Source organism: Populus euphratica, unplaced genomic scaffold (assembly GCF_000495115.2).
Source record: "Populus euphratica unplaced genomic scaffold, PopEup_1.0 scaffold144.1, whole genome shotgun sequence".
NCBI classification, from domain to species: domain Eukaryota; kingdom Viridiplantae; phylum Streptophyta; class Magnoliopsida; order Malpighiales; family Salicaceae; genus Populus; species Populus euphratica.
In genome coordinates, this window is record NW_011500010.1 from 223127 (window position 1) to 236620 (window position 13494).

General features: G+C 30.9%; 1 protein-coding gene across 1 annotated transcript; it reads left to right on the forward strand.

The window, feature by feature from the left end:
- The first annotated feature begins 9239 nt into the window (after positions 1-9239).
- Positions 9240-10562, forward strand: LOC105141389 (transcription repressor OFP6-like). The gene has a single exon (XM_011048586.1). It carries the CDS (start codon positions 9692-9694, stop codon positions 10298-10300), a length of 609 nt encoding a protein of 202 aa, XP_011046888.1. The 5' UTR covers positions 9240-9691; the 3' UTR covers positions 10301-10562.
- Positions 10563-13494: the final 2932 nt, after the last annotated feature.

Sequence of the window (13494 nt, forward strand, 5' to 3'; positions counted from 1 at the left end):
TATTATTTGGCCTAACTTGTGAATCATCACTCTTGTAATATAAATTTATGTATAGAACATCATAATCTAGATTTTGAATTTCCTTATAATACCCCTTTGAAGTTCATGAGAAAAAAAAAACATATGGTGTCTCCATGAAAAAACAATATTCATGGTAATAAACATTTGATGAATTAGAGGTGATAACGTTGATACCCATTTTGATGATCGAAATTACTTAAAAAACACATCACAAAGCTTGAGGAGTTAACTTATTACACTGATTTTTATAAAGAAGTATAAATGCAACACAATAAAAAACACGGGATGGTAACTTTAAGACTGTTGATGCACAAACTTTATTACTGAGAGCCTAGAATGGTGTTCAAAAGTAAATGGAATTTGAGGGTGCCTAATTAATTGCTACAAAAGTAAGTGTTTATCCCTAAAAAAATAATAACACATGAGTTTCTATCAAATAAGCATGAATAACATGCCAAGCAGGTTGTGGCTTAGTGGTGTAGGCGTAGCTTTCCTTCTTTCGAACTTTGGTTCGAGTCCTAGTGGGAGTGGGGCTGGAGAGTTGTTTCCTTCGTGTCTCTACTGAGTCCTTTCTGTGTGGTACGCCTGTCACCCCCGCGGTGCCTTACCTGTTCACTAGGCTTGCAGGATGTTCAGTGAGCCGTGAAATTAGTCGTGGTGCGCGCAAGTTGGCGCGAACACTCACGTTAATAAAAAAACAAAAAAAAAGCAAAAAAAAAAGCATGAATAACATCCATTAAGTATTGATTTTTAGGCTTTGTAACCCCATTTTGCTAGGATGTATTGAAGTAAGTAGTTTAATGAATAGTTTCATGTGCTTTTAAATACTATAAAAACTTAAAACATTGATATTATCCTTTGTCACTCAAAGAACTAAGGTACTTTTGCCTTATTTTATAATTCACCTTTGTATTTTAGTGAGCATATCCATGTCATCGTATCTTGGTATAGTTATCAATAAAAGAAATAAACCATAGTGATCCATAAAAAATAGTGACTTGATTTGAATGATTTCTAGACATTAAAATGTATTCATAAATGAAATGAATTTTTATTTAAATTTAATAGAAATGAAGCACGATGGCTACTTTCTAGTTCATAAACCTCACATCAAGAACTAGAAACATCAATTTTTTTCAAATAAACGTGAAAGTAACTTTTTTAGATTACTAAAACAAGCAATGCCAGGTTTTGAAGTTAGTACAACCCGTTCCATCTCATGAGCATCATATGTTAGTCTTCCCCTTCTCTTCCCTATGCGCTTTAAGGGCTAATTACTTGGACTTCTCTGATATTCAGACTTCAGAAGAATACTTGCACCGTCCTTAGATTTTGATGAACTAGAGGGGATCCAAAGTATTATAAACACGAGGTGGAGGGCACAAGCATGTTCTGAACAAGAAGGAAAAGCATTTGGCTAATTTGTATCAAACGGCTTGGTGGTTTATGAAATCTGGAGGTTTTCCAATATATTGTGATGCCAAATTTGTTATGTTAGGACTGTAAGGTGCTGCACATCTTCCAGTTAATTTAAGCGATTTGATATCAAAAACGGACCTCTATGATATGAGCAATCAATTGAAGTACTTGCCAACTTCTACTTTGGTAGTTGAGTTACATGAATCTCTATTTTCATCAGGTTAATGATGAAGAGATCTCAGGTTTACCTTGGAAAATGATGGAGGGGTCTTCATGTTAATCAGATTGATCTGGAATTATGCTTCTTACCTGCAACATAATGTTGAAAAGAACCGAGAAGCATGCTAGTTGATTAAACCTTTCTCCTAGCAGTCATATTTTTTATATGGAATCATGCTTGTTATTAGCAACATATTGCAAGAATTGAGAAACATGCTAGTTAATTAAATCTTTATTCAAGCAATCATATTTTGGGAGGAAGGAAATGGAGATCACCTTTATGTTTCTAGCACAGGAGAGATTAACATGGATATATAGCAGCAACGAAAATCTGAACCAACACTAACGAGACTGCTAGAGTAGCAGTCAGGAGCTTTTGTTCTTGAATCATCATGTTGAGTTTCTATTGTTAATTTTTATCCGCCGGCTTCATGTAATGAGTAATCTCGCAACTTGTTACTACGCACCAATTTTCCCCTATCAACGTTTTGGACTTTCTGGACTCCTACTGATGTTTAACTCACCTTTCCCGGTAGCAGATTTCAAATCAGGTCCCAGACGTCTCTTTATCAATTGAAAAGGAAGGCCACACTCATAATTTCTCTGGCACTGAGACTGGCCCTGTATCTAGCAAGCTTAATTGAGTGTAACATTTCAAGTTAAGGGAGATAAGGCCAGTCCCACTGCATCTATATGTTTAAACTGCAATGATCCTATTGAAATAGAGATTGAACAGCTGATGTATCAACTCATTATAGTGACACCTGAATTCTATTGTACCTGTACTGTTAGTACTGATCAACTAAGAACTTCCATTTTTCAGATTTAATGCCAAGATAACCATAGCCGTGTTTTGATCCATTTACCCTTAAATAGAAGGCACTTATTGAAAAGTTTCTTGAACTCTGCAGCTCATATCTATCGAGTTCGTAGACAGAGTTAAAACCCACCCAAAGCGCGCCCTGCAGGATTTGTGCACTTCTCCACTTGCAGCAATCCCTTAATTATGCATAAACGCTAGATAATCAATTATTAGGTGTGCTAGTTGCACTTTATGTTTTAGAATTTTAATTAGCTGGTCACCATCAAGTTGGAAGAGAAGCGGTACCCTAGAGAATCTGTGGGAAATAGTTACAGCTTTTCTGTGTGGTGCATATTCCTGGTTTTGTGCAGCTTAATGGCTTTACTTCAGATTATTTATTCAGATGTTAAGATTAGGTCTATGTCTCTTACGAAGAATGCACATTTGATTGCCCAGGCTATCTGGCTAAGGAGCCTCTACAAATTCTCTGTGAGTTCTTGATAAATTATTAACCTTGCTGCAGGCGTCTTTACTTCTTAGTCTTTCCTCCTTAGCAAGTGATTCTAGTAGAGTCCTCCATTTTACCATGTCCAAGATCACCTGATATCTTGTAGCAGCATTTCCTTACGGTTTCATAAATCGACTAGCCACCTCATGTTGGAATTACTTTTAGGCTGTGCTCTAATTTTGACCCTCATTTGTAACAGTAGAAAAATTTCAGTGCTTAATTTACTTAACAGCTCATTGTCCCGTGCTAAGCCGATTTCTTTTTAGAAAAAAAAGATGTTTAGGCATCGATAATGTGTTTTTTTTTTAAGAAAATGATTTTAATTATAAATTGAATGATATTTCTATACAGTACACGGAGATGATAAATTATTTGATTCACCTCTATTAATTTGAAATCACCTGTTAAACTTGCTAGGATGATTTTAATTTTTTTTTTGAAAAGCTTAATTTTAAAAAATAAAATCAGCAAAAAACATCATTTAATTAAAAAAAATCAAAATAAACTTGAGTTAACCAAGCAAACCCATGATGAAAACTATGCACATCAGCAAATTAAATATTTTTTTTAATCCTAGAAATTATTCTTCATTTAATTACAAGACAATAAAGTGCATGATATTTTTTTTGTGTGAAGCAATATATTTTTAAAAGTGAAAAAAACATGATAAGCATGTAGAACCAAGATAATAAAGGTAGATCATTGACAATAAAAATGAAGTTGCATTCTTTTAGCTTTGAGTTAAATAAAAAAAATATCATTAATAACAAAGGATGAAATTATATTTGATTTAAAGTGAGAAACAACAAACTATTAAATAAAAAAACAAATAAATAATACCTTAGAATACGTCATGTATTAACCTGTTAAAGAACTACCTAGATAATGGACTTTACTCGATTCAATGATTTATTTTGTCAATTTTTTTAAATAATCAAATATATATATAAAAAAAGCCTAGTCGCATGGGCATAAATATTAAAACAAAAAGCAACAACCTAGGCACTTAGGTTTTCCAACCTAGCCCATGCACATGGGCCTTCCAACCCAATCGATGACTCTTAGGCTTATCTTTTCTTCTTTTTTTTTTTAATTTTTCAAAGGGATGGATCATTTTATTTTTTTAGATGATGTTTTTTAAAAACTCATTTTGACTCAAACCTCCTAAATATTTTGATAAACCTACTTATAACTACAAAACAAATCTAAAAAAAATAAAATCAACCTGAAACCAAAATATTTCTCGCAGTCAGATCCACCTCTTTAGGTAAGGAGAAGAAAAAAACATCTAGGTTAAACTACACCAATGAAATATAACTTATTGACACCAAAATGACACTTAGGCTAGTTTATTGACCCATGCCACGCAACAACAAAAAAAGATCAAACAAAACAAAAGGTATTGCTAACATGATTTTTTTTTTAAAAAAATATATTTTATTCATGAATTTAAAATTAATTGTATATTAGATGATATTCTTATCTAACATTGAGAAAGAAACACATTAGATTGACCAGGGTAATTCCGATTGACATGTAAAAGTTACTGGATAATCTTGAAAAAAAATAATTTGAAAATCTAAATCTTGAATTAATTCAATGTTTAAGGACAAAATTTGCAAAAAAAAACCCAATTTATTTTAAAAACAAGTTAACTTCAGTAAACTAACCAAACTCTCATTGCAAGTCATGCACGTCATTAGATTCATTAAATTTTTTATTTCGTAGATTACTTTTCATTTAATATATTTACATGAAAATAAAGTGAATATGATATTTTCAATAAATATCAACCCAATTGAACATGACAATAAATGTTTAAGGACAAAATTGGTAAAAAAAAACCAATTTATCTTAAAAACAAGTGAACTTGAGTCAACCAACTAAACTCTTAATACAAGTCATGCACGTCATCGGATTTAATAAAAATTTTATTTCATAAATTATTTTTCATTTAATAGATTTACATGATAATAAAATGAATATGATATTTTCTAAATAAATATTTTTTAAAGAGAAAAAAATTACAAGTGACTGGGATTAAGTCAATAAAAGCAAATCGTTGATAATAAGAGGTGAAACTATATTTTTTTTAATTTTAAGTTAATTAAAAAAATAAATCATCAATAATAATGGGTGAAATTGCTTTTTAAAAAAAAATTAAACTGAGTTAATAAAAGTGCAATAAAAAAATTAAAAAAAATAGACTAGATGTTATGACTTAACTAGGCTTGCTTAATAAGTCATATGCTCTTTTTTTATTTTTTTTCTTTTGAAACACAAAGATGACACATTATCTTCCAGCCTAGATTTTGTCAACCACAATGATGGCTAGAAAATAGGGTCATGAGTTTTTAACCTAACAAACCAATTTTCCAACTCATTTAAAGCCAAAAGCACCTAAAAACTAGTCTTAAAATATGTAGAAACCAAATAAACCAAAAAAAGGACTCAAATAACAAAACCAAACTGAGTAAGTTTTTTCATTCCCAACTTAGATATATTTTTTTAGGAAATATCGAGGTTTAAAACAACCAACATAAGACTATCATCTTTTAATGTAACCTAATGACACTAATTTCAATAATTTTAATGGCCGAATAGATGTAAACAATGATTATTTTTCTCTAAGCTGAAATCCAATAACTCTCTCTCTCTCGCCCCTTTCATAAAAAAAAAAACTAAAAAATAAACTCAGGTATCAAAATTAGCTTTCTGAAAACTAAGGGGATCGATCATCTATAAACTAAAAAAGATGGGAGACTAAAATAAGTTTTGTGAAGTTTATAACTTTCAAAAAACGTTTGTGCTGAAAGATGAGAATTTAATTGAACTTTAGTTGTGCATATTATCCTTAAATACATAGACAAACGAAGCTTGTTAACCGTAGCTTTAGCAGCTTACTGTGAAGTTTAGTAATAAACGAGTTAAAATAGTAGGATATTCTTTTCGATAAGGATTTGATACAACTTAATAGGCATCTCACCTAGAAAGAAAGTGGATGACCTAACATAAGTTTTTATAGACTAGTGGGACATATTTAGGTATAAAAAAAAATTAAGTCATGTCAAACTAAGTTAGCACCTTAAAACAATAATAACTCAAAATCCAATTATTTAATTATGCTTAAATTTTTTCATGTGTTTGTAAAGTAGTTTTCTTATGGAAAGACATTTTATCATTTATTAGACCATTGGATCTTTTGGAATTAGACCCATGAGTTTTTGTTAAGCTAATTTTGTTATTTTTCAAGGTTTTTTTATTATTTTAATTTAGATTTTATTTTTAATTTTATTTATGATTTTGTACTTTTAATTATTTTCTAGTAGTGGTAGTGTTTTCTAACTTAAAGATGTTGTAAACCTCTTGAGAAAGCAATCACCATATACTTATTTTTAAAAAATAAAATTATGAATTTAGGGTTCACATCTGCAATTATTTTTACTCATCAAATTGTTTTATGTTTTTCTATATTATTGTTGTTATTATTTTCTTATTAACTTCTTGTTGCATCACTATATTTTTTCATGCTTCTTCAATAGCGAAAATGAAATGCCTATTTTTTTATTTTTGTTTGGTTCTTGTTCTTGCAATATTTTCCTAGCAATAAATTGTTATTTTTTTCATGAAATTGATGGCTAATTCAATAAAGAACACTCTTATAGACCTCAAGCATGCAATAAAATACAAATAAAAATTAATCAGGACACATAAATTGAGATAAACACCAAGTGAAGGGATTAAATTAAAAAAAATACTTTTAATTACAAAAAGAAAAGGCATGTAAAATGAGCAATGTGATCCACAATCATTACAAACAAAACCCACAATAAAAGTATGGTAAAGGTGGATTTTGTTTTAGTTATCTTTTTTTAATTTTTAATTTATTAAGACTTAAAAAAACATTCAAAATGACGATCATATGAAAAGAGGTTAGATAAGATAAATTCATTATTAATATTAATGGAATAAGATTTTCTGCATGAAGTAGAACCATATTGGACAAGATTCATTTTTTAATCAAAAAATCAAGAATGCTAGCAAAATCTCTAGATAACTTACTGAAAACTTTGGTTTTTTTAATTTTTTGTTGTCAAATTAGCACTATAAACTTAAAAATTTAGAAAAATGATATATTTTAAAAAATATTTGGATAAATAATATGATTTGATCTTGTTACGTTTTAGAAGTGTAAAATAAACCAAATGTTGAATTTTTGAAATGTGATATCTCCTTGTCATGCTTATAAAGCACAATATTTAGATGTCAGAGAATATTTGATTAATTAATGTTATATTTTTAAAATGTGATATTTGTTTAAATATAACATATAAAATTTTAATTGATGTAGAAAATTCATAACTACAATATCAATTAGATTTTGAAATAATTTCATATCTTATTATTTGAAAATCTACTTGTGTATCAGGAAATAAGAAGTGAAGAGCTACATCATGAAGTTTTTCAGTTTTTCAAAACTGACATCTTTAAACTATTTTTTTTTTTTTTTTAGATTAATGTGGGTGTCCGGACCAGCTTGCGCGCACCACGACTAATCCCACGGGCCCTGAAGTTAACGATCATGTAAGCCTCCAGTGGCCATCATATGAGCAACCAAGGACTCGAACTTGAGACTATAGAGAGAGCAAACCCCTTGATTCCAAGTTCTTACCACTTAGCCACCGCCTAGATGGTTAAACTATTCTATTTTGCTTTGCTGTGTGTTATTTCATCATTTATTTGTATTTTGTGCGCCGAAAGCTTTGCCCCCCGTGACTTTGATTTTCATGAAATGAAATACCCAATTTTGTCTTCATAACAGCAAAAGCACGTTTCCAACTAAATGCCACCACCAATATGGACAAAGCGAATGTGCAAGTGGAATGAGCAGTTCTATAAATGTTCTCACAGTTGTTTATTTGATATAATCACATTTCTGATAGAATACATGCTTATGTGCTCTGCTTTGTCTACTGAAGTGGCATTGCTGTTAGCATTAGTTTCAGCAAATGAATAATTAATGCTTAGTTCCCGCTGCATCAGATTTGATGCTTCAATTCAAAAAGCGTGTACTCAAACCCTAACTTCTTAATTCCCATCTATCTCTATTTATTTATTTATCGGATCAATGGAATATTTAAAATAAACTGAGAATCACCCCAGCAAACAAAACTCTCGGTTAACTGACAAATCCATCGTAACCCCATTTCTTTACCACTCTTCCAGCTATAAATGCAGTTAGCTCACTTCTTCTTCCCTTGTTTCTTGTCATTTTTTTCATGCACTTTTTTTTTTTTTACACCCCGAGGTACTGTGTGCCAATGATTTAAGACGAGGACAGGTTTGGAACCCAGTTTTGTCTATACCGCCCTTGCTCTATGTCTCACTTATCAGACTTGACTAACAGTAACTCTCAAGATTAACTCTTTGTGGTAAATTCGAGCTAGATACTGCCAGGCCAAGTTTTTAGAAATGAAGCCTTTTGCGTTGGTCCAGGGCAAAAGCTTAGCAGCAAACCTTTAATCTATTGCGAAGTTTGTACGATTCTGAATCTTTCATAATCATAACTTCATATATTTCTTGAAAATGGGGAATTTTCTACTTTCTCCAATACGTTCAACCGAATCTCTTAAGTATTCATAGATTGACCAGAGTGTTAGGCTGGAAAGCAAAATTTTCTACGTGTTGGTGGGTATTGCTGGCATCATAAGGGTAGAGATGAAAGTATCAGGATTATATGTGCTTCCATTTAAATAACTTTCACATTTAATTGAGTGAAAATAGTTTTTCACCATTCCCTACGCTAACCCAGGGAGTTTACTTAAAAAGAAAATGTTCCATGCTAAAACATATTCGAGTTCTTCATTGGCTTCAGTGCATGTTGTTATATTGTTTCACTTGCCAAAGAAGCATTGTCTACGGCAGAGATTAGCCTAGTTTTGTCCCTTTTCTTCTTTAAACTAGTCCTCTTATCATAAACAGAACTTGATCGTCGTTTGGCAGGTAAAATTAAATTTTACCATCTTAATTGATGAGGTCTGTGAAAGCTGATTATGTTATGAACATGTCAGGTGCCAAAAGTTAGAAGTTTGCACTGGGACTGTGATCTTTTATAAGAGTGAAATTCCTGCTTAATTAATACGATACTCAAGCTTTCTTATGCAGTATTAGTTCCCTTACATTGAAAGTCTGACTGTACATGGAAAAAGGCCATTAATAATCTTCAAGCATATTTTCATAATTAATTTATGATTCCAGCTTCGTTACAGCTGTCTTCAAATCATGGCATAGTACCACCTTGGATTAAACTAGAAAGAAGAAAACAATGGTGACGTTACTAAACTACTTTCATCATAAAAGATGCAGCTTATCAGATGGCCTTCAGAACCAAGTCAAACATTTGATTTACACAATCCCAATATGACAATATTTATCTGATCTCACAACCAAAAAACAAAATATTTTCTGATCAAGAATAATTAGTGTACGGTCAAGAACATGATGTGATAAATAAATATCAACAGGCGAGTCATAAGATCACTCAGGGGCAGAGCATGGACCCATCTTAACTCGTGCAGGATTTATAGAGAACCCTCACCCCCCCAAGACTCAGTCAAATGCCTCATCTCTACTCATTCACTTCCTCGGGCACTCTTCAAGGAAAATCCCAACAGACTCCTTTCTTCTCCCTATCTCTCACGCGCATCTTTTAGCAATCAACAATGTCCACTAGCAAGAAAAAGTTCCTTCTCAACACAGTCTCACTGAACTTGGGCTGTAGCAGCTGCAAGAAACCAAAACTTTCCAATATAAGCCAGCCAAAACCAAAACCAAAACCAAAACTCCAAACCCCGACTTACCAAAAACACCAAAAAGATCTCTACTGCTCCTCTACTTCAACATCTTCATCAAAAATAACAACAAACCAATCTCCAAATGGCCATGAAAATCATGACACCCCGAACACATTTTCTCCAGCAATGGACACACCACCGCATTTCTTCTCCGACACAGGCAACAACATGAAGTGTTCAACAGCTGTACGAGGATTCGGTCGTGTTGGAGGTGAAAGTGTTGCTGTTGAGAAAGATTCTAATGACCCTTATTTGGATTTTAGACACTCAATGTTGCAGATGATATTGGAGAAGGAGATTTACTCGAAAGATGATCTTAGACAGCTTCTTGATTGTTTCTTGCAACTCAATTCGCCTTACTATCACGGGGTTATTATTAGAGCTTTCACTGAGATCTGGAATGGAGTCTTCTCTATGAGGACCGACACCTCTAGTACAGGTTCCGAGAAGCAACTACATTATTACTATGGTTGCTAGTCATGTGATTTATGAAATGGTTCTTGCTGTTCTGCACGTGAAAGTTCCGTCCGAGCACAAAATATTCCTGTGTAGAATGAATGGTTGCTTAATAAAGTGGAAGTCTTTTTTCTTTTTCTTGGTGACTTGAAATTTTATAAGTTAGTTCATGCATAGCTTGGTTTTTTGTTTATGTAATGGCAAAAAATGTCTGAGCGACATTTCTAACTTTTGTACATTTGTTGGTTTATGTAATGGCAAAAGTACAAATATTAGAGTTGTAGAATCTCATCTATCTATGCTTTTAGCTTTTAGTGAAAATTTACTTTCGGATAATAAAATCAAACTGTTAATATTTCATGTTTTTTCTTTTGATAAATATTTTGTTTGGAAGTGTAGTTATTATTGTTTTTTAAATAGTTTTTTGTGTTAAAATATATATAAATAATGTTTTTTTTATTTTTAAAAAATTATTTTTGATATTAACACATCAAAATAATTTAAAAATATTAAAAATATATTAATTTAAAGTTAATAAAAAAATAAAAAAAAATTAAATTTTTTAAAAATATTTTTAAAATACAAAAACAAATAGACTCAAAATGAATTAGCTGCAAGCTGTGAATAAATCTATGCGTCCAGCACAAGTACATGGCATTGTTTACTAATTTTCGTGTCTGTTGTAGTTTCACTTTGTAATACATCTTTATGGGTTAACACTTCAGATTATGTTAAACACCCTCGCATGGCCAGGAACTAGGCAGCATATTAGCCAAAAGGCATTCCTTCCTTAAACAAAGTACGAAAAATTTGATTTTTCAAGATTATTTTTTATTTATAATTTTGACACGGTGACTCACACAATGCAGCGTGCCGCCATTAAAATTGGTAAATTCAGAATATGATAAAATAAAAATTATGGACTTGATAAATAATTAGCCCATAATTTTCTCAAGAAGAGAGGCTAGGCGTAGAGCGGCACAGCTATTCATGACACTGGATTGGGATGGCGGGGGTGGTCAGAATCATTGCCAGGTTTCGAGAAGAGAGCGTCCATGGTGGGGAAAGATAGGTGCAGGTCATTGACGTTGGGATTTGAAATCATTAGTAGGTTGGAAGTTGAGGGAGACAGCTGGTTTGATGCATTTTCAGTGGGAAATAAATTAGGAATCTTATAGATTATTTTCTTGTGATTTGACTTTGTGTATTTCCCAATACTGCCATTAAAATGAAATCTGATGATTAATTATCCCCACAGAGTTCCAGAGATTTTAGTGTCATTTATGGAGTTTTATGGCTATGTCTGGAATTGACTTGATGCAGGCTCGCTTATCCAAGAGTAATAATGATCTGTGAATTGTTGAAGATGACTCCGAGCGACGACCACCTAACTAAAATGAAGATTCAAATCCGTTTGATTTTACTGCCTTAATTATAAATATAAATATAATATAACTACAATTTTTTTATTTTTTTTATCATTTTTTTTGTCATGTCTTTGCTTGCCTTCACCTTATAATTTTTCCCTCTCAGCCTTCCAATTAAATTGCAATTTTCTTTCACAGGTTCCTTTTATTTATTTCGTTTTTAATGGATTCTCATTTATTAGTAGCAAGATTCATTTTTAACCAAAGCTATATACACATACATACGTACGTACGTACGTACATACACGTATGTATAATTTGCAATAATTTGCTCGGACGGCTACTAAAATCCGTGAGTGTAGCCTCTTCTTCTATCGTATATCAGTATATTAAAATAGACTTTAGGAAAAAATCCTATGCTCAATTTTTTTTGCCCTTTCAATTTTATTATTATCTCAGAGGAAGAACTTAAAAAAAATGTGAAAAAATAGGCTGAGCCTGCTAAATTAACAACTTGGGTCCTGCTGGGCTAATGATGTAAATTCCTCGAGGAGTTGTCTGGGCATTTGCTAATATTTGATTATAAATAGGCCGAGGGAAATGCCAGCATCTATTTAAGTGGAAAAATAGCAAATTACAATGTATTATTGTGTCGTGGATAACATCAATTTTTTTAATATAAAAAATTATCTAGGTGTTACTAATATTTTAAACAAATTTAAATTATATGGAACTGACCTAATCTTCATGACGGGTTTGAAAACAACTCGGATACTTAGTAAAAATATAGTTTGATTCATAATAAATATTTAAAATAAATTTTTTTCATAAATATTGTTATGAAAATATATTAAATGAATTTGAATTTATCTAGGTTAACTTGTTAATTTGCACGTGGAGTTATAAAATCATGATAACTTTATATAAAATAAAAAAATTTTATAAATATCAATTTTTAATAAATTTAATATCGAATAATAAAATTAAAAAAAAATAATTATGAAAATGATCAAAATATAACCCAAGTCAACTAAGTTAATTTACTAAACTCACGACCTAAGTCACAAAACCAGGATAATCTAATAAAAAATAAATTGAAACAATTCATTAAGCCTAATTACTAATCAACCCATTTTTGAAAGATAAATAAAAAAATTGATTAAAAGAAGGACACAAAAAAACTTCTTGAGTCAATTCGGGTTAACCTGTCAACCCGTGACCTGAGTCATGAGATGAAGATAACGTCGTAAAAAGCAAACTAAAACAAATCACAAAACCTAGTTCCCAATCAACCCAATATTGAAATATAAAATTAAAAAAATAAGTAAATTAAAAAAATTGAGTAAACCAAGTTAACCCGTCAAACTAGCAGTCCATGTCATTAGACTATGATAAAGTCATAAAAATTAAATTTAAAAAATTATAAAGTTCAATATCCAATAAACCTGATATTTAAAGGATGTAATTATAATTGAAAAATCAATTAAAAAATAATTTGAGTCAACTCAGATCATAAAATAAGGATAAAATTTATAGAAAACAAACTGAAATAAATTATGAAACTTAATTTCTAATCAATCAAATGTTAAAAGATAAAATTAAAAAAAATTAAACAAAAATAAAAGTTAAATCAACCAAGTTAACATGTCAACTTACGGCATGGATAATGAAATTGAGAGAACAACGTAAAAAATAAATTAAAAAAAATTCAACTTCTAATAAATTTAATATTAAAAGATAAAATTAAAAAAAATAAAACAAAAAAAACTATTATGGGGAGGGTACGGAAAAACAACCCTGCTCTTTTTTGGTTTTTTTTGTTAATAAAAAGTATTATAAAATGTAATC

Coding starts and splice junctions, on each gene's coding strand:
- LOC105141389 (XM_011048586.1), top strand. CDS start 9,692: ATGTCCACTAGCAAGAAAAAGTTCCTTCTCAACACAGTCTCACTGAAC.